The 19,468-nt window shown below is 35.9% G+C and overlaps 2 protein-coding genes across 9 annotated transcripts in view; one reads left to right on the forward strand and one right to left on the reverse strand.

Annotated features, from left to right (window-relative positions):
* Positions 1 to 2,232, forward strand: part of RARB (retinoic acid receptor beta) — a 320,997-nt gene extending 318,765 nt beyond the window's left edge. For all 8 annotated transcript variants that reach the window (XM_068674399.1, XM_068674398.1, XM_068674400.1 and 5 more), the window contains one exon: positions 811 to 2,232. In XM_068674399.1, the coding sequence (XP_068530500.1) occupies positions 811 to 1,007 (197 nt within the window). In that variant the 3' untranslated portion in view covers positions 1,008 to 2,232. The remainder of the gene's footprint in view (positions 1 to 810) is intronic.
* Positions 2,233 to 2,281: 49 nt separating this feature from the next.
* The window catches only part of TOP2B (DNA topoisomerase II beta), a 62,488-nt gene continuing 45,301 nt past the window's right edge, over positions 2,282 to 19,468 (reverse strand). The window contains exons 19-36 of the mRNA XM_068674395.1: positions 18,840 to 18,961; positions 17,839 to 17,987; positions 16,448 to 16,679; positions 14,816 to 14,950; positions 14,146 to 14,346; positions 12,151 to 12,346; positions 11,907 to 11,998; positions 10,626 to 10,781; positions 10,409 to 10,492; positions 9,183 to 9,380; positions 8,683 to 8,827; positions 7,789 to 7,947; positions 6,792 to 6,999; positions 6,222 to 6,304; positions 5,809 to 5,919; positions 3,970 to 4,086; positions 3,004 to 3,101; positions 2,282 to 2,767 (exon numbers count right to left, since the gene is read on the reverse strand). Of these exons, the coding sequence (XP_068530496.1) occupies positions 2,606 to 2,767; positions 3,004 to 3,101; positions 3,970 to 4,086; positions 5,809 to 5,919; positions 6,222 to 6,304; positions 6,792 to 6,999; positions 7,789 to 7,947; positions 8,683 to 8,827; positions 9,183 to 9,380; positions 10,409 to 10,492; positions 10,626 to 10,781; positions 11,907 to 11,998; positions 12,151 to 12,346; positions 14,146 to 14,346; positions 14,816 to 14,950; positions 16,448 to 16,679; positions 17,839 to 17,987; positions 18,840 to 18,961 (2,648 nt within the window). The 3' untranslated portion in view covers positions 2,282 to 2,605. The remainder of the gene's footprint in view (positions 2,768 to 3,003; positions 3,102 to 3,969; positions 4,087 to 5,808; positions 5,920 to 6,221; positions 6,305 to 6,791; positions 7,000 to 7,788; positions 7,948 to 8,682; positions 8,828 to 9,182; positions 9,381 to 10,408; positions 10,493 to 10,625; positions 10,782 to 11,906; positions 11,999 to 12,150; positions 12,347 to 14,145; positions 14,347 to 14,815; positions 14,951 to 16,447; positions 16,680 to 17,838; positions 17,988 to 18,839; positions 18,962 to 19,468) is intronic.

Raw genomic sequence — 19,468 nt, forward strand, 5'->3', positions numbered from 1 at the left:
TTAGTTATTGTCTCACAGTCTGAGTAGTCAGGATTAATAGAGTAATTGTGTTTAATCCTACACACAATAGCCTGCGAAGCCGTCTCTATATAAAAATACCCATTGTTGTTAGTGGTGGAGAAGTAGTGAATGGGTGGTTAGCTTCAGTTAAATCAGACGTAAACAGTGTTTCTGTGTACTTTTGTGGTTAATTAGCATGAGACAAAACACCTGCGGGCTGCAGAAGGCAGCTTCACAAAAGTATCCATTTGCCTGAGTTTGGTCTTTTATAGCACAAGGGTTTGTTAAATTCTGATTCTTACCTCACATTTTGTTATGTAGAAAATAAATATTTACTCCTCTCATATTGCTGTGCCTATTTAACATGCCTACTCCTCAGCTATTTAACACGAATCAGGCAACATTTTTGTCCTCCTTGCAGATTCAGTCTGGATTAAAGACTATAACGTATATTCCAATTTATAAAGACATTTAGTGATCACCATTGAATTTAATTTGTCAGTATCATTTAATGCCATTCTGGTTCCGTCTCTGAAAAGAAGCGGTTCATCCAATTTACCTGTGCTGTAATATCAAGTGCTACGATCACAATTTAAAACTAATTTGCTAAGGAGTGCTCATCTAACTCCATTTTCCTGCAATGAAGGAAGCAGTTCACTTACTTATGTAATTTTGTATGCAGAACTACAGAGGGAGACACCGAATCCATTAAAATAATGTACCCTGAAATTGCCACTGATGGTGCTAAGGAAAAAGAAATTGTACAAATCGTCCTAATGGGAAGAACTTCTTTTTGTTTTCTTTTTAAAGGTGCAGAACGTGTCATTACATTGAAAATGGAAATTCCTGGATCCATGCCGCCTCTCATTCAGGAAATGTTGGAGAACTCTGAAGGACACGAACCACTGACACCGACCTCAAATGGAAACACTGCAGAACACAGTCCCAGTATCTCACCTAGTTCAGTGGATAACAGCAGTGTCAGTCAATCCCCCATGGTGCAATAAGACATTTTCCAGCTACTTCAGACATTCCTAATACCTTATGTACAGGGATGAAAAGCAAGAGAAACATTTTTACTGCTGCTTAGTTTCTGGACTTAATATATATCTATATATGTATATATATATAGATAAAAACTCAACAAGGACCAAGAAATTTTCATATGTATCGATATATACTCCTTGCTGTTTAAACTCTTAAAAATAGAAAATGCAAACTTTTGAAACTCTAAATCAGCCATTTCATGCAAAAAAAAAAAAATAGTTAAGCTTCTGTTTTCTCCTCTGAACATTCAAGACTGCATGGTGACAAGACAGATCTCAGACTTTAAATTCTGGTTGCATTCTGATGACTTTGTACATACACCTGTATGGCTGTACTTTCTATACTGGATGTTTGGTGCTTTCCTTTTGTCTCTCATACCTAAAGCGATCAAGACACCAACCAGACGAAATGGACTACTGTACACATCCAGGAAAGGAAGTCGCAAGGACCGTCTGATTTAGTTAAATGAAAACTTCTCTTTGATGCCCTCAGTTTGCATCTCCTTGTAAAAAGTATACAAAAATTCACTGCACTAGCAGAAAAGACATCAGTATCAGCAGTAACTGCCAGCTCAGTTATTCAGATGTCACTTGTTCCACTGTTAACGTCACTTTAAAAGGAAAAAAAGTGGTTTCTTACCTGGCTGGTGACCTAGCTCCACAAGTAACTGCAACATTTCGACAGTAACGATAGCCTCCAAGGCAGAAACACTTCTCAGTGTTACCATGTTTTTGTTTACTTGTTCACAAGCCATTAGGGAAACTTCATGGGATGATAACCAGCAGACTCATTTACAGCTTTTGACTTGGTGAGTCTAGGGTATTTCCGTAAGAATCAACTGCCGGGAACTAGCTGGGTTATCCAGCCTTCCGGGTGCCAGGGAAGTACAGCTAGGACTTCCAGAAATACAAGGAGAGGATCTGCCTTCTTGGCCTTGATAAATCACCATGAAGCAGAGTGAAAACTGTGGTAGAATGGTTAACAGATTTAAAGTGTCAGTTTCTTAGGTTTCATTTAAAGCACTAGTGGATTTTTTTTTATATATTCTAGCAAGTCTGTGATGTACTTTCACTGGCTCTGTTTGTACATTGAGATTGTTTAACAATGCTTTCTATGTTCATATACTGTTTACCTTTTTCCATGGAGTCTCCTGGCAAAGAATAAAATATATTTATTTTAAAAAAACCTGTGTAGAAATAGTCCAAATTTTACACATGCACACACACACACAAGATAGTTTTCCATTTTTTAATGTTTAAACTTCATTTCAAAAAGCAGGTTTGCTGTTTGCAACCATGACAATTAAAATGTGCTTTAGCACAGCTGTCTAGAACATCTCTACAAGCCAGTCAGACAAATACATGACATTTCAATGAGTAAAAAAGAGCATAAAACTGTAGGTGTAAGAACAAAATGTTAAAATGCCTACACACAATAATAAAAACCATCAATTACATTATCACATAAAATAAGTCAAATGTACAAAAGTTTGCGACAGAAGGGACAAAAGGACAACACAAGATAGTTGTTGGAAAACATTTGTGTGCTCTTTGGGCACTTAATTAAACATATCAAAATCATCATCTTCATCAGACTCTGCAAAATATTTTACTTCTTTTCTAGCCCGGCCTGTCCGGGGCTTCGGGGCTGTTTCAGAGGCAAAGCCTGACTGAAAGATTTCCACATCCGAATCCTGGTCGAAAGCGGCCTTCTTAGATTTCTTTGGAAAAGAAAAGACAAATCAGTTGTGAAGCTCTGCGCGTGCTGCATTCGAACATTCACAACTGAAGCAAACCTTCCCTAACACCTACTGCCTGACCACACCTACACCCTGGGTGCTGTATCGGCAAACCACAGTACGAACACGTACCTTTCAGCTAAAGTGATCCCTACAGTATTATTATTATAATAATTATTATTATTTTACAAGAAGAATGGACTGTAGTGGAAACTGACCTTGCTTGGTGTGGATTTAGGTGTCTTCTTCCCAGGGTTGTATTCACCTTCATTTTCTGAACTGGATGCTTTCCTTTTCTTTGCCCCTCTACCTTTTCCTAGGATGGAGAATATATAAATTGACCTTTTCTTTTTCTTTTTTTTTTTTTAAAAATAAACAACATTCAGCAAACTGAACAAATGTGAAAGTACTACATTTTAGTAATGTCTACATGTTATAGATGAAATTTAGTTTACAGCTTAACCATCTTCACAACAGCAGTAAATACAATGTATTTGATATTCCCAGTTTAAATCTTTCATATTTCTGCAGTTACCATTCACGCTATCAATTCATGCTGCTGGGTTCAAGACAGGCCCAAACTTCATTAGCTAAACTTCCAGACTCCTGGTGCACCGCAAGTCCTCAGTAGCCTTCTGTACTAATTATGCAGCATTTAATTCACCTTCACAGCTCAGTAAATTTACTGCGAACCGCAGCCACCAGCAGCGACACATCCTTTGCCTTTATGAATGGTTCTGATCAAATCACTGGTATGCTGATGTGCTGCTGTCACTCTCTTCTGAGGTCTGTGGCATCTGAGAACAGGATGCCAACAAGAGCCACAAAATCTTACTTATTAGAGTTACCAACATTTTACTGACTCATATAAAGTTGAGATCAAAGAATGAAACTAAGCAGCACCCAATAGAAGAGCTGAGCGATCCACAGGGGTTTGGAGTTATTAAATGCATCCCAAGCAGTTAAGGTCAGATCAAAAGTTCACATTATTGTCAAAAGTTGGTAAACTTGTCGCACAAAAAGCTCATGGCTGAATAACCCACTGGTGATTCATTTACTAATAAACCAACGAGGTTCTACGCTTAGAGACTGCTTCTACTGCCTTTTGAAAGTCATCATGACCCCATCATGACAGAGCGCACAGCCTTGTGTGCTGCTTGTCAGCATTACACCAGAATTCTTACCTTTGGGTGCTGCGGTCTTCTTTGGAATGCCAAATTCTGAATCCGAGTCAGAGTTTATGGTTTCCACCTTCTTGGCCTTGGGAGCCCTTTTGGGTTTAGGTGGCGCATCTACTTTTGCTGTTGGAAGGTAGAGATACCAAATGTGTTAAATTCATATACTGGTTAAAGTATTCAATTTTATTAGGTTACAGCATAAATGGCAGATATTACAGCATGAATGGCAGATATTAAAATGAGAGGAGCAGTTTCTGCACATGGCAAAAACAAATTTTAACTTGTATGCTAGAACAGTGAGAAATAAACAGGAGGTTTCCTTTGTCACACTCTAATTAAGGGGTATCAGTGCCTTCAGTCCATTCCAGTGCCTTGAACTAAATACTCTTTCATCTTTTAGTAGGCAAATTTCATATGAACAGCACAAGGCATTGTGCAAGGCACAATTGCCTGGCCAAAACCTATACAGTGCTGTAGGAGGACGTCTAAACCTCAGCCCCTGACGTTGGCTTACTATTTTACTTTGGTGATGTTGAAGCAAAGCGTGCTCCATTGCCAAGCACTACCCCACAGATAAGCCGTGAGATGCGGCTGTGTTCAGTTGGCCCCGAGTCCTCAAATTCTGTTAACTGATGTTAGAAAAGGTGCAGGCTTGTGGCTGACAAACCAGGAATTCGGGAGAAGGAAGTAACCGGGGAATGAAAGAGCAGTACGATACGCTGCCACAAACACTGCTTGTTCCTCCCCCCAGAAACTGAGCCTGTCGTCACTGGTCATCTTCTGGGGAGAGGGAGTTCTCTCACAGAACAGCAAATCCAAAGATGACAGAACTCTTAAATGGCACCTGGAGCTAAAGTAATAGTGTCCATGGCTTCCAGAACACTCCTCTCCCTCCCAGTGGACTTCTGAGCCACTGTCTTAGTGGTTCCTGCACTGTACAACTGGGAAGGATCACGGACAGCAACTAGACCTGATCAGGAGAGCCAAGCTCTCCGCTTGGTACCATGACATAAAATGGAAGTTCGCACTGACGTCAAGGTACGCACGCTCTCAAGAAGCCCAGATTTTTGGCAGAAGGCTCAGGAACGGAGTCAGTCCCACAGCTGATGCGCAGGGGACTTCTCACTGCTGGAATCTGACAGCTGTGCTATTCAAGGCGAGCAGCTGCTTACAATCAGAGAGTAAGACTGGTTTTGGGATTTCTCTTAGGCTTACTATAAAGCACTAGAACCACAGACCTCTCAAAGAGTGCATGGAAAGCAAGCTCAGCAGTCTCTTGATCCTCTGTAGTGCACACCAGAGATCAGGAGATTTCATCTCAAATTGATTGAAGTCTGAAAAGAAACTGAACTCCTACCTAATCCCTTATTTTCCTTTCTATTCTTTTATGTTCCCTTCTCTGAGAAGGGGATGTGACTGTACAGACAGCAAGGCAGAACAAGTAGTTCTTTAGTTTCAGCTTCCTGTCCTCACAAATCCAAGCTCTGAAGTCACAGAAAATCAAACAGCTGTCTGGGATAATTGTTTCAGCTACACAATGGGCATCCCCCAGCGTGAGGGTGAGTGAATGGAATATTGCAATGCCAGAAGATGGGTTTTGAACAGGCTGCTGACACAAGGCATGATGATGGACACAATCGAGGAGATGACTAGAAGGAGACTAGCTGACCGAGAACTAAGCATGTTAGGTTATCACTGCACTGTCAAACAAACCATGATCATCAAACTGTGATCATGAATAATTTGGGCAAAGATGTAAAAACACTTTTAAGATGTAAAGAGATGATTCAAAGGTGGAAGAGTTTTTTTAAAAAGGATTGACTTATGGAATAATCCTACACTTACCTTTTTTAGCAGCTACTGTTTTACTTGGAATTTTCTCTGCTTGTTTTGGGGTGAAAGACGAAGAGAAAACAGGAGTAGAATCCTCTTCATCACTGTCCAATTTTGTTGTATCTATAATCACAGAGTATGTTTACATTAAGATTTGTTCACTGCATATTTAAAATCATTCATCAGTAAGTCAAATTCAATCTCACAGAAACATTCCTCTGATACTACAGCTAGGCTATGTACTGTGATTTTCTTATCTGTGATACAAGCTATGTTCCTCTAAGGATCAGAACCTCTTTCCCCTTTATAAATCTCAACATCTTCCTTCTACAACTACTTCATGAGTTTTGTGTTAACAACATAAATCCCCTAACACAGTCCATAACAGTTGCTAATGGCAAATAGATCAGTGGAAACAAGCTCACCATCATCTGTCTTCTGCGAGTAAGATGGGAAAGAGAAGATGTTCCCAAAATCTTGATTTTTCTTCTCTTGAGACGTTTTCCTCCTTCCAAACAAGAAACAACAAGAAATTGCATTAACTACATACTGAAATAATGAGACATTATAGTGTCTATAAGAGATTAAATTCCTCTTTGGGCACTACAATGCATTTCTAGCATCTTTGTGTATGCTTGCAGCAGTCAAATTCTTAAAATCACTTTCCAGTCATGTACTGTAAGCATTTAAAATTAACAGTACTACATTTTTATCAATAGCTCTCTATACCAAGCTGGTTCAAGAAGGAAAACCAGAAAATGTTACTTAAAAGCATTTTAATGGATGACATTACTGGCACTTTATTCTTGATGGGTAAGTCACGTTTTCCCCTGTACTGGTCAATTGCAATGCGAAGACTTTCGTGCCTCCCCAGCAATGTATAAATTTTATTTTACAAGGCACATGTAGATTAATAATTGATCGATGTTTTGTTTAAGGACTTATATATATAAAAAATTATTAGAACATAAATACTGCTGAATTCCAGTACTTACTCTGGAGATGGCTTTGATTTAGCTGGGGAGAAGTCATATTCATCTTTTTCTAAACTGTCTGAGGGAACGAACTCATCCTCTCTATCATTTGTAACTGGAGAAGCTTTTACTTTAAGTTCATCCAAATCATTGTTATTGTTGGCATCATCATCGTCATCGGCATCATCTTCTTCTTCTGAGAAGTCAAACGTGTATTTGGGCCTCTCAGCTGCAAGAAAAATACATATTTACACATCTCAAGATAGCTGGTTATGTTACTACATAAATAAAATAAAGTGGAAGTCACTGCACAACCCATGCCTCAGATTATACAAGACAAAACGCGTGGGGGAAAAGAAACTTGTTTGAGTCTGGAAGAATAGAGGTATATGTTTTAAACTGCTATGAAATATCTGACACCGCTTGTGGCTTGCTCAGGTACCTTCCACTGTAGAAGCACGTTTAAGGAATAAGAATCCTTGACTTACGATCACAGTTTTCTTGACTATATCATTTGAACATTCTTCCTAATCAAGAGCTTGAAAAATCTATCAACAATTTTCCAGAAAAATCTTTTTTTTTTTTAACTATCTAATATTTAGATATTTTTAAAACTTCCAGACTCTGATACTTCTGACTAGACTGTTCTGATTTTTTTTAATTTTTTTTTAGCCATTACAGTTTGGGGGTTGTTTTGTCAAATATTGCCTTGCTTTCTTGTTTGACAAGATAACTGCATTAGTGTCTTTTTTTTTTTTTTTTTTTTTTTTTTTGTGAGTAATTTCTATTCTATTGTATTGGATAAAGTAAAAGATTTCTGGACAAAGTTACAGTTGCTTCTGTAGCAATTCCTGGTTCTGCCATTAAGAGGTTTTCCGGAATCATCACAGTGAAAAAAATATAATGCAAGCTATCTGTAGGAGATAAAAGTCCCAACAGAATGCTGTGGTCAAATGAGAATGGAGGTTTGTAGTTTAAATTTTCAGGCACAATGCACATTTCACAAAAGCTTGGGTACCTGCAGCTCTCCTAAGCAGAGAGTCTCTTGGAATAATCACAGGCTCATTCTCTTCTAAATCACTTTCAGACTTGGATTCATCATCTGACCATGGGTTTCGTTTCTTTACTTTTTTTCCACTGGATTTTGTAGATGATGGTGTTCTTCTTACTCTAGTGCCTGTAACAAGTTAAAGCATCTGTTACAGCCAGGGGAAGGGAAGAAAAGGGGAAATACAAACAAACAAAAAGACAGAAAGACACTTCGCCTTTTCTAATTGCTTATGATGCATAAACTTAATATAATTTATCTTAAAAAACTTTCCTTTAAACATCATACATTTTTTTCTACTTCCTGAAGGAAAATTTAACAATGTGATGAAATAATTTCACACAGAACCTGACCTGCTGCTGCCAAACGAATTACGTTAAAAATAATCTGTTTTTTTCTACTTATCTATTTCTTTCTACATAGAAGATTTAGAACAAGATTTAGAACTCCCCCTCAAAATCAGATGTAGAAAATTGATCCCCACCCTCAGAAAAGCAGTTCACTTAACAGAAATTTCAGTAAGTTAGTAAAAGCAGAGAACAATAATAGAAGTGACAACATATTTAACTTCAGCATTTACTTCATCTGCTGTTAATCTCTATGTATGCTGTAATGCTGAAGTGCTTCAAGTATTTCCACATATCTCTTTAAGGAAGAAAAGCAGATGAAATAGTGATTAACATGGGTATAATTCCCTTCTCACCATGTTAAAAATATAGAATCATCACAGAATCATCGAAAGACTCAGGTTGGAAGGGACCTTAAAGATCATCTAGTTCCAACCTCCTATTAAATATATAAAAATATACTTAATGCAAAATTAGTATTCATTTAAGCTTAATGATGACTGTGTAAGGATCTTACCAGGCTCCTTCTTCTCTCTCTTAATTTTGGGGGTTTTAGTTGCTGAGGCTGTCGTATTCAATGAGTCATCCCCACCACCCTCAGCTTGTGCACCACCAAATTCTTCATCAAATTCCATTTTTATTGCTAGAGAATCAGTATCACCCTAAAAATATAAAAGAGTTGGGCAAAATAAAATTATACCTTTAAAATTTGAAGATAAAACTGCAATACAACTTTGTAGAACATAATAAATGAAAGTAGACTACTCTATTAACAGTTGTTGAATAGTCTTGGAAGGAAAAAAAAAATTAACAAAAGCACCTCAACAATAAGTAGTCAAAAGAGACTTTCAAACACAAAAGAAAAGATATCAAGTATTAACTTTTCTGTGCATTAAGGCAGCTGAACATTATAAAGAGCATTAGTGGGTTCTAGCAGCTTGGACCTACGTTACCAGCATAGAAAAATACAGTATTTAAATAATAAATAATTGTAACTACAACAGTGGTTTGATTTACCTTTTTCTTTTTCAGCAGTTTCCTACTGGCATCTGCTTTCATTGCAGATGTAATCTGCGGAACTATTCTTCTACCAAACGGTGATGGCATGGTCTCTTCCAATTGAAGTTTCTTCATCTTGGGTTTACCAACTTTACCTTTTATTGGTTTGCCAACCATGCCAGCCAAAACATCTTCTCTTTCCTGTGCTTCTACTTTCTGACAAACAACGTGTGGGGGGGAGAAAAAAAAATCTTTTTTGATAAGGACAAAGTGGAACACAGTGGTTATTTATGATTAATTTCTTAACATGGAGCATAAGACTTCCCTTAATTGTCAGATGAATTACAATACACATTCTAGTAATGGAAAAATAACCACTTGATCTTAGTAAGTTCTTAATTACCACATGCAGTTAAAAATTATACTTTCATTCAAGCCTAAGTAAGCATGAACTTTTGGACACTGCTGGATTGAAAATCTTTCTTTTATCTATTTTGTTCCTCATATACATATCTAGGTACTGACGTAACTTTTCAGTCTTTTGTCACTTAAAGCAAGAAACTGGCTTTTAGAGTAATTTCTGCAAGGCACATTTTTCAGTCCTTTCATCAGCTTCTTTCACAATATCAACATATAGCTGAAAAGGAGACTTCAGAACAGAATACCTTGAATTACAGCTGCACAACAAACACACAGAGAAATAAAATAAATGCCTTATTTATATTATCCTGTGCTACCTCAAAAAGATTACATCATCCACTTTCTGGCAACACTGAAAACTGAGGCTCAGCAAGTTACCCACCAATATGCATTTAACTTTTTCCAGAGTTGCTAATGAGGCAAGGTAAAAGACCCTCATCTGATATTTATAGTCTACGTGCTTTGTTCCTAGATGTACTGTTTTACATTTGACAATGCTTACTGCCTCATAACTGAGTAGAACACGCACAACTGCTATTATTATTACTATTCCTAGTTACAACTCTCAATCTCTGTGTCATCAAAAAATGAATTTGCTTCTGGTAATTTTCCTTTCACTGACTTGGAAAAACCATGATATTGTATAGATGTAAGAAAAAATCCCTGAGGACCACAACTAGGAACTCAATTATCCAAAACTGATTTCCCACTTTTCCCTATATTTGGAGGACCATCTGTTTTTAATTCAAAATGTGTTCTTCTTTATTATTATTAATTTTTGCTTATTTTTAATACATATTTTTAGAAAGATATGTAAAACATACTTCAAGCTCTTCAACGAAAGCTGCTAAGTCTTCTTTCCAGAGATCTGATGAAGATTTCCTTTTAAGGTCATTTAGTTCTCTCTCCTAAAATGTGAAAATAGAACATAGAAGTTACTAAGTTACAGCCAAAGTAAATACTATCTAAACTGAACATGGTAATTAGAAACATCAGTAATTACTAAATCATTTCAGAACAAGCCTCCCACAGCGTACCAACCTTTGAATCTCTGTGTTTAATTAGCTCTTCTACTTTCTCTTTTGTAAGCGACCAGAGAGACATGTTTAAGATGTAGTTAAAATCAGGGCCAGAAGTTGAGCCAGAAGCAGAGGATGCATCATCATTTTGGTTCTGCGGGTCCTCCTCTTCTGCTGCCTAAAGTAAAACATTCAGTTTTAGAAGCATTAATAATCTTAGCTCTATGCATCTACTTAACTCTCCTCCAAAACACTTTGCTGGAGTAGTAAGGTGTTTCCTCACAGATTCAATGACACAAACACTCTTCTGTACCTTTCCAAAACCCCATGTTCCTGTCCCTTTCTATACTTGTATTGTTTAATCATTGATTTAAGAAAATACAGCTGAACCTAATGCTAGCCATATGCCTTGTATCCTGTTAGACGCAGAAATTGGTACCCTCCTCTGTATCTCACATAGGCTGGAGTCCTTTGCCCTTTGGATATGCATGTACATCTGTTTCTTTAGAAATAAGCACAGTGTTTTTCTATACAAACTGCTAAAATAACCTTGAACGTAAGAGTTGTGGCTTGAAGGTGGATCAAAATTTCTCTTAATGATAGTTTTGTTATAAAATACTATACTGCGTGGAGTTAAAATACAGTAGTAATAAAAAAATGCAAAACAAATCAAATGAGAAATGAAAAATAAATAGCCAAAAGCAGTGGTAATGGCCCAGAAAAGTAGTAGTTGACAAAAATTTGCAAGCAGTTTCATCTTCCTGTACTAAAGTATGAAATTAAACTTGTCATTCTTTTGGAGCTATAAAAAAAAAAACAACTGTCTGAGTCACTTGTAGGTAACTTCAAGAGTCATAGCTTTACAATATTCAAGTTTCATGCCAGAAAACCGATTAGTAGGTTCTATATAGGTTCTATATAAATAATTGTGTTTACTATAATGTGACAAATAATATGGGAAATATCAGTTTTAAATCTGGAATAACTGATGTAGCATTTAGCGTATCATCCAGTCAGAAGTATAGTTGCCAGTTTTGATTAGAAAATTCAGTCGTCTGTGTTCTCATTTGCAACTCTTACCTAGTTTTTGTCTTAGAATTATCTATGTGCATTACCAATATTATGCAACAATATTTCTATATGAGTTTATATTTGTTAGAATGGAAGCCAATGAGAAGGAGTAATGAATAATCTTTTTCAAGGGCTGTGTCATAAGTTAGACTACTAGAAAACAAACATCTGAAGAAATGAGTATCATTTATAATAATAGCATCAAATGCATCCAGAGATTTCAGATCATTACCTTTTCCTGTGCTTCTTTCCAGGCTTTAACTGGATCAGATTCATAACCTCTCTGGACCAACATCTGAATCAAATCTCTTTTCGATCTATTCTCTACAAGATACACACACAATCAAAAATAAATAAATAAATGTCTTGAAAATAAGCATCTTACATGCAAGTATGTTTTACTATTTTTAAATAAATTCCACATTTTCCCCTACTGTTATCAATTCTAACTCATGTTTTAGAGAGTATTTACTCACCTATGGTAATTTTTCCTTGTATCTTCTCTAAAATGAAGCGAGCTTGGTTGTTAAGTTTTGTAGATTCTGCACCCAACATTCCCACAAGCCATTCCTTGCGCAAACTATAATAATGTAATCGCAAATCAAAGAACTCCTTCAAAATGTCTTGCACTGTTTCATACTTCTTTAAACATCCCATATGATCAAATAGCACCTATAAAATACATAATATACTGCTTGAGAGAGACTGCATAACTCAAGCTTTGTGTTAGAGTTTATTTCTATTGCTCATAAACATGCATCATATGAAGAGCAGAATTTTGTAGACTGTGAGCTCAAACCTTACCGTGGAACTATAGAGCACATAGCTGAATAGATTTTATTTTGAAGACGTAGATTTAACACGAGATTTATGGTAATACTTTCAAGCAGAGAAACAGGGATATAGAGAAGTATGCCTGAGTTCAGTTGAATGTCTAATTTTACCTAAATACTAAAGCACAAGCTCAGCATCACTTGATGATTCACAACCATTTAACGTAACAGTTGAAGAGCATCTTTAATAACCTCTAAATTCAGCTGTGAAAACTGTCACTTTAAACACTCCAGAAATCCTTCAAGTTCAAGCACAAAGTAAGAAATCATTTTTACACACTGGTGGAATCAATCCTGCCTGACTTCCGACATCTCCAGTTTAGACATTTAGAGGTGAACTAATCACCCTAGGCGCCCTCTATAGTCAGCTGAAAGAAATAAGCCCCTCCAGAGAGCAATTCATCTGTCTAAGGCATCTATTTGGGAATTGGATGAATAATGAACTAGCTCACGTATGCATCTAAATTTTTAAGATGCTTACACTAGGATAGATGAATTCCTACATAAACACAGAAAGCAGATAATACAGGGTTGAGGTGAAAAAATTGTTGTAATCTGCTAAAACATTAATTTGAAGACAGATTTTTACAGTAGTTCATATGGTTGTTCAAAACTGTGAGAAGTACTATCAATTTATTTGGCATATTCTCTTTTCTAAAATAATCTACAAAATCGTTTGAGCAAGGCCTTTATCATCTCCCAGTCACGTGGTCTTTAATTAAATTTAAACCTATTTTCACATAGCTTTTATGTGTTACCATAATGGTAACAGTATTGGTAGTTTTGCTTTGTGATGATGTTTGAAAGTAGTACCTGCCATACAAAGACTAGAATTCTGTTTTTTCCAGTCAGTGAAGACAGATTATTAGGAATATTCAGACAGAAATTGTATTACAATTCAAGTGCCTCTCTTGTAATAAATACACGTGTGTTTACTCACATTCTTATTCCCATCTTGCGACAAACAAAATGAATCGGTATAAAGTAATTTATATTACCATTACGTCTTCAGCAGCTGAAGGATAGAATTTTCTATACCTTACAACCTAAACTGGGAGTTATGTTGGTGGAAACATCAGATATCCTATTACAGGTCCTGCATAAAGTGCAATTTTGAAAATGGAACTTGTCTCAAGTTTACAACTCAAACCTAATTATAATACAGAAAAGTTATTTGAATGATTAACTTTACATTAATCATTTTGGGCTAGCTGCATGGGAAGTTTTCAGTTATAGGAAACTAACTACCCAGAGACTGTATAGTTTGGTTTGAAAGATCCATTAGGACTAAATTGGGATTGTTGATCCATATTGAATTAATATTTGTCATCAGTAATAAATTTTTCTACTGTTTAAATGATTTCAAATACACGGTACTGTTCAATACCCAGACAGTTCCAGTGAAGTTTCAAAATTCAAATGGCATGGCTCAACGTGACCAAAAAAGCAAGACTTGAATTATCTTCAGGAAGAATGAATTCAAACAGTTGACAATTATTTCTTGGCAGCAGCAAAATATGAAGAGAGATTTGCTCAGTCATGCACAGAATTGGTCTCATGCCAAAACCATTACAAAAAACATTCGAGTTTACAACAAGCAACTGTAAGGATTCTGATAGCCAAACATAAAAAAGTTACCATAGAATTACAAGTAAGACTTGTTTGAAGCTTAAAAACTTTGTGCAGTCCAGCAGCTTCTGCCTGTGCAAGTTTTTCTTCTGTCATCTTCACAACAAATTTCACAGTTGTGTCAGTGTGGTATTCCTTATAGTCAGAAATTAATGCTGGAGTTTTTTCAGTTCCATTCAACATGGGTTCTAGAACTTGTTCTTTGTACACCTATTAAAAAAAATACAGGCAAAAACTGAAACACTTCTTAAAATTCATAATTTCTTAAACCAACCTAACAATCAACCTAAGATTTCAACTCTGTGTGTATCACATCTGATACCAGTGATAATTTACAGAACCAGTATGACTTGTGAAATGAAGGCTAGAACTAGAAAAAAAAACTAAGAGGCATCCAAGAAGGACAGGAAAGTCTACTCAAAAGAGAAAGGGAAATAAAGAAAGGGAAATAAAGAAAGGGTAGGAGAAATATATTAACTCAGCAGGAGAAGCAGATAGTAGTATGGACAGTAGAAGGCACAAGTAAAAAAACATCTTCTACAAAGGCACAGAAAAGAATGAAACCATGTTTCCTTCCATGTATGTAAAAAAAGTCATCTATGTAGAATTACGTAATTTAACATAAAGCTTTTTTTTTTTTTTTTTTTTTTTAATGTAAGTATCTTTCTCTGCTACTTACCTGGGTCCATGTTCTTACAGGAAGCTCTGTAATTTCTACTGTGTTCCTGTCCACCACAAATATTTCACCACTGACTACATACTGGTTTTGACCGAGTTCCTGAATGGTTCCTTTGAAGTTTTTGTAGTTTGGGAGCTGAAATTGAAAAAAAACAAACAAACAAAAACAAAACAGTGGAATGGTAAGAAATCTTATAAGAAGATGTTAAAAAAATATTTATTTCCCATACACCATACAGCTATCACTTTATATTGCTCTAATCCATCAACCAGCCTCTCATGTCTGTGAAAATCTTAAGTCATAGCAAAAATATTATGGAAAAAAACAGAATACACACATGCAAGTGACAGAAATGAGTGTCTTATAGTCTACAGAGTAGATACATGATTAAGAAGATGCAGCTGAATCCAGTAAGGTGGCTTTTCTTTTTCTTTTCTTTTTTCTTTTTTTTTAATTTCTGATTTTGTTGTTGTTTTGTTGTTTGTTTTGTTTTTACAGGAAACTGCAAGTGCAGCTAAGGCATGACAGAAAGCAGAATAACAACCAAGTCTCACAATAGCTTTACATCAGCACTGAAAGAAGTGGAGAAGTAGTGTTACCTCCCCTAGCCATTTTCTCATCCATGTGCTGTTTGGCAAAGATAGTGGAACCCATCCAGTTTAAAAATTAGCTAACAGGGTGGGGATTTATTTTATTTTTTTTTTTAACTGAATTGATTCCCTTATCCAGCTTACCATGCAGCCACAAACACATACCAGCATACAGAAAGGAGCTAGATGGAGGCAGAACTGCCTCTTTCAACCACAGTGAAGCTTCAATTGACTGTGAGACTACACAGAAGGCCTAGGAGTCCTAAAGGAAGGGCAATGGATTGCATTAATTTAAAAAAATCTAATTATTGTTCCTAAGAATTTGCAAAAGGAAATTCAGTAGGTCATGAAAATTTACACTTGCTCAGAGGCAATGAACTGTGATCTAAGTAGAGATGTTTCTGCTTCTATGACTTATTAAACACAAAGTACCAATAGCCATTAGTTGTAAAGTAAAGGTTAAATAGCTTGTATTTCAGCTGTTGATTACAGAGATTCTGGGTTCACACAAATATTCTCACTGTCCAAAGTTTTTTTCAAGTATATACCACCTCCAAGAAGTTCTTGTAAAGTTTTAACTAAAGGAGCAGTAGCTACTGCTGCTTTTCTTGGAACAGTAACAATATCTTCTCCTATGCTCACAAATATGTAGAAGCACAATTCAAGCACAAGACAGAGGAAACGTATTTGGCTGAAGATAAGTAGTTGTACCTCAGAAAGGAAAGAGTGGCACAATTTTTTACTTCCATGCAGCATAACTACACGTAAAACTTAAAACTTCAAAGTCTTGCAGTCAACGGACCTCCAAAGTAAAGAAGTCCTCCAAAATAATTTGAAAAAAACAAATTGCACTTTTTTTGCTTCAAGTTGAATTTCCCCAGCCACATCCCAACAGTCAAGTAAAGCTCCTACTCAGAATTACTGGGACAATCCAAGCCAGATATTCCAATCATTCACAGAGCGATATGAACACATTTTCTATGTATTAAATCAGGTTTGTTTAGCAAGCACATAAAATACTAGTATATACTATTATTTTTACCATAGGGTGGGGATCTAAGCCATCCAGCATTCGTCTGACATTGTTTACAATCTCTCTGGTATCATAGTTTGGAAGTTTGCAAGCCCATCCGGTACCAATTCCTTCAGCTCCATTTACTAAAACCATAGGAATGATGGGAATGTACCATTCAGGCTCTACGCGCTGGTTGTCATCATAGAGGAATTTAAGCAAGTTGTCATCCACTGATGGAAAAAGCAGCCTGGCTAAAGGGCTTTAAAAAAGAAAAAGAAGAAAAAGAAGAAAACTGTTTAACTGGAGTCCTGTAAGTAAAGTGCACAATGCTTTAACAGTCAGGGGGTCGAGATATGATCTGTTTGTATGTCTTCTTTTCTCTTTGCCTTTCTGAAGCTGAAAATACAACATACATACCTCCTGAGGGAAAAAAAAAGTTCTTCTCAATGGAATAGCGTATTAATAACAGATACTAGCTTCCTTCCCAGTAATACATGTACACAATATACTAATAATTGATAACATTCAATATCAACAGAAATACCATTCTTTGAAGCATTCAGAATTCACACAGTTCAATGTGGCAGTAAGTCACCCACCCAATAATAAAGCAACACAGTATGAAGGTATTTGCAAAAGTTCATTGAGTTTCTGAAAAAAAAAAATCCTACAGTGGTGACTCCTTCTGCTCATGTAGGAAATTGCCCTGGATGAACACAATTTCCAGCACCTCATGTGAAAAGGAGAATGTCTAAAACTAGGCTGCTACACAAAGAATATATATAAGAGGGGAATAAATCCTGATACTAATGTATAAAGCTTACGATTAACATAAATTCTCACACATTGCATGTTAAATTGAATTTCAAGGTATTATAATTTCAAGGCTGTGAAAAATCAGCACTTAAATAAGGTCTTCATGATTAACTGTGTATGTGTAATTTAGCTTGATATGAAGACACTCATCAGAAAGGAAAATAATCATTCTCAACTTCCAAAAGAACATTGAGTTGAAGGACTCATCACCAGGTGGCAATACATTTTCCTTTGCAAAACTTAGTAGATTTCACCCTGAACAGAGAAACTGAAAGGTGCTTCTATAAGAAGTCACAATTTAAGATTGGCAATTGATCTAAGTGATCTACATTTTCAACCTTCCTACTTACAAATCAAAGTTTAATTCCTTAAAAGCTACAATTCCCACTGCACTCTAATGCATAAAAAATATATGCAGAACAATCTAGGTGCAAAAACACGCTTACAGATGTAAGGCAGAATTTGAGCACATACATGCATCAAAATATTCCAGTCCTTCCTAATTTCTCTCACACAAAAAACCCCTCTGCAATGTTGTGAAATAATTAGTTTGATAACAAGGCTTTTCAGAAGTATGTGTTTAGCTGTACATTTGTATTTACCTTAACATGGTGAAAATATAACGAGGGCTGGCAGCATCCTTTCCACCATGAAGCCTGGTACCAAACTGACCAATAGGTTGTAGCAGATTAACATTGTTACTTCCAACAAAGTTCTGAGCCAAGTTGACAATAGTCATCATTAAAGCTTGCTGCAAGAAAATACATATTCACAGTAATAAATGTGAGAAATAAACTCTTTCCTAATCAACTAGTAACATATATTTTAAATTCCCAGGAATTGTGTGACTAACTTGACTCCAATTTCAAAAAAGTAGTCTCCCTACGAAAGCAACGTAGAAAACCTCTTAGAGGAGCTACTGGCAAAAGATAGTGCTTTCTCTTTTACAGCCATGTTGTCTCCCTGTCCTTAAATTCTATTCTTATGAAAACCCTGAAAACCCTGTAAGTTTCTCCATTGTTTCTAAAGCCCTTCTCTGAAGGAATGAAAACAGCACAAATTGATTGTGCTTACTTTCTCCTGCACAAACTACTACTCATTACTTTTAAAGGGAAAGAGGAGGGGACAGAGAGAGATGGTTAATCTTGCTAATACTTCAGATAAACATAACAAAATAGGAGATAGAATAATCTTTGTTCCAAAACTGCATCAGGTTTTTGAAGAACAGTATCTCTTCTTCTTACCTTAAAAGACTTTATTTCTAGTTCAAGACAAAAAATTGCCCTAGTACTTAGTTTCTGTAATTGAGAATCTGAAAGAAGTGTACCATGTAATTAGTTATCCACCATTTCTCCACAACCCACAAACTACTCAGGATACCACTGTGCACAAAGACTTGGAAAGAATGGAAACATGTTGTCTTATTAAGCTAAATACTGATTAAGTTCAAATAACTTAAATACTAATTAAGTTCAAATTCTTTAAAAGTAAACCTGTGATTTGTAGATTCATTCCAAAGGTTTGCAATTTCAATACAATAAACATTTCCATAGTATTTTACATAGGTTATAAATTCTCACAACTTTCTGTTCTTCATACTCACCTCCCCATGGTGATAAGCTGACATTTCGGCAACAGAACCAGCCAGCTGAGCAACCTTTACTTCACGTTTATCATTTCTCTTAAAGCAAGTAAACAAAACTTTGCGCTGCCCTGGTTTTAAACCTATTAAGAATAATATCCAATTTTCAACACATACACAAGCACAGGTTTTTAAGAAATAATTTTGTCTTATTCTCGTTTCTTGAAAGAAGTTTAAAATTTAAATGGAAATAAATACATACTGTACCGCTAACAAAATAACAAATGAGTATCTCAGTTCTTTCAAAATAAAAGAAATGATTATCTAACAAAACTGAAAAAGTTACCAGAAAAGTGGAAACAACCCTTTTAGCCAGTCATTACTGTGCAGCATACAATATCGTTCTAATGAATATCAAATTTATCCTAAATATACATCTGCAAATCAAGAGTTGTTTCTTTCCTTAGAACACATTTTTCCTTAGAATCAACACAAATTCAGCAGTGACAACTGTAATTGTAGCTTACGCATATTTTAAGGCACTCTGATATTTCTGTTAAGTTCTCAACTACTCATTAAAATTCAACAGAAAGATATGTTATCTATCTCCCTTTTAGATTTTTTAAAGTTTTAAGAAAGAGGCCAGACTC

This window comes from Anas acuta, chromosome 2 (genome assembly GCF_963932015.1).
Source record: "Anas acuta chromosome 2, bAnaAcu1.1, whole genome shotgun sequence".
NCBI classification, from domain to species: Eukaryota; Metazoa; Chordata; class Aves; order Anseriformes; family Anatidae; genus Anas; species Anas acuta.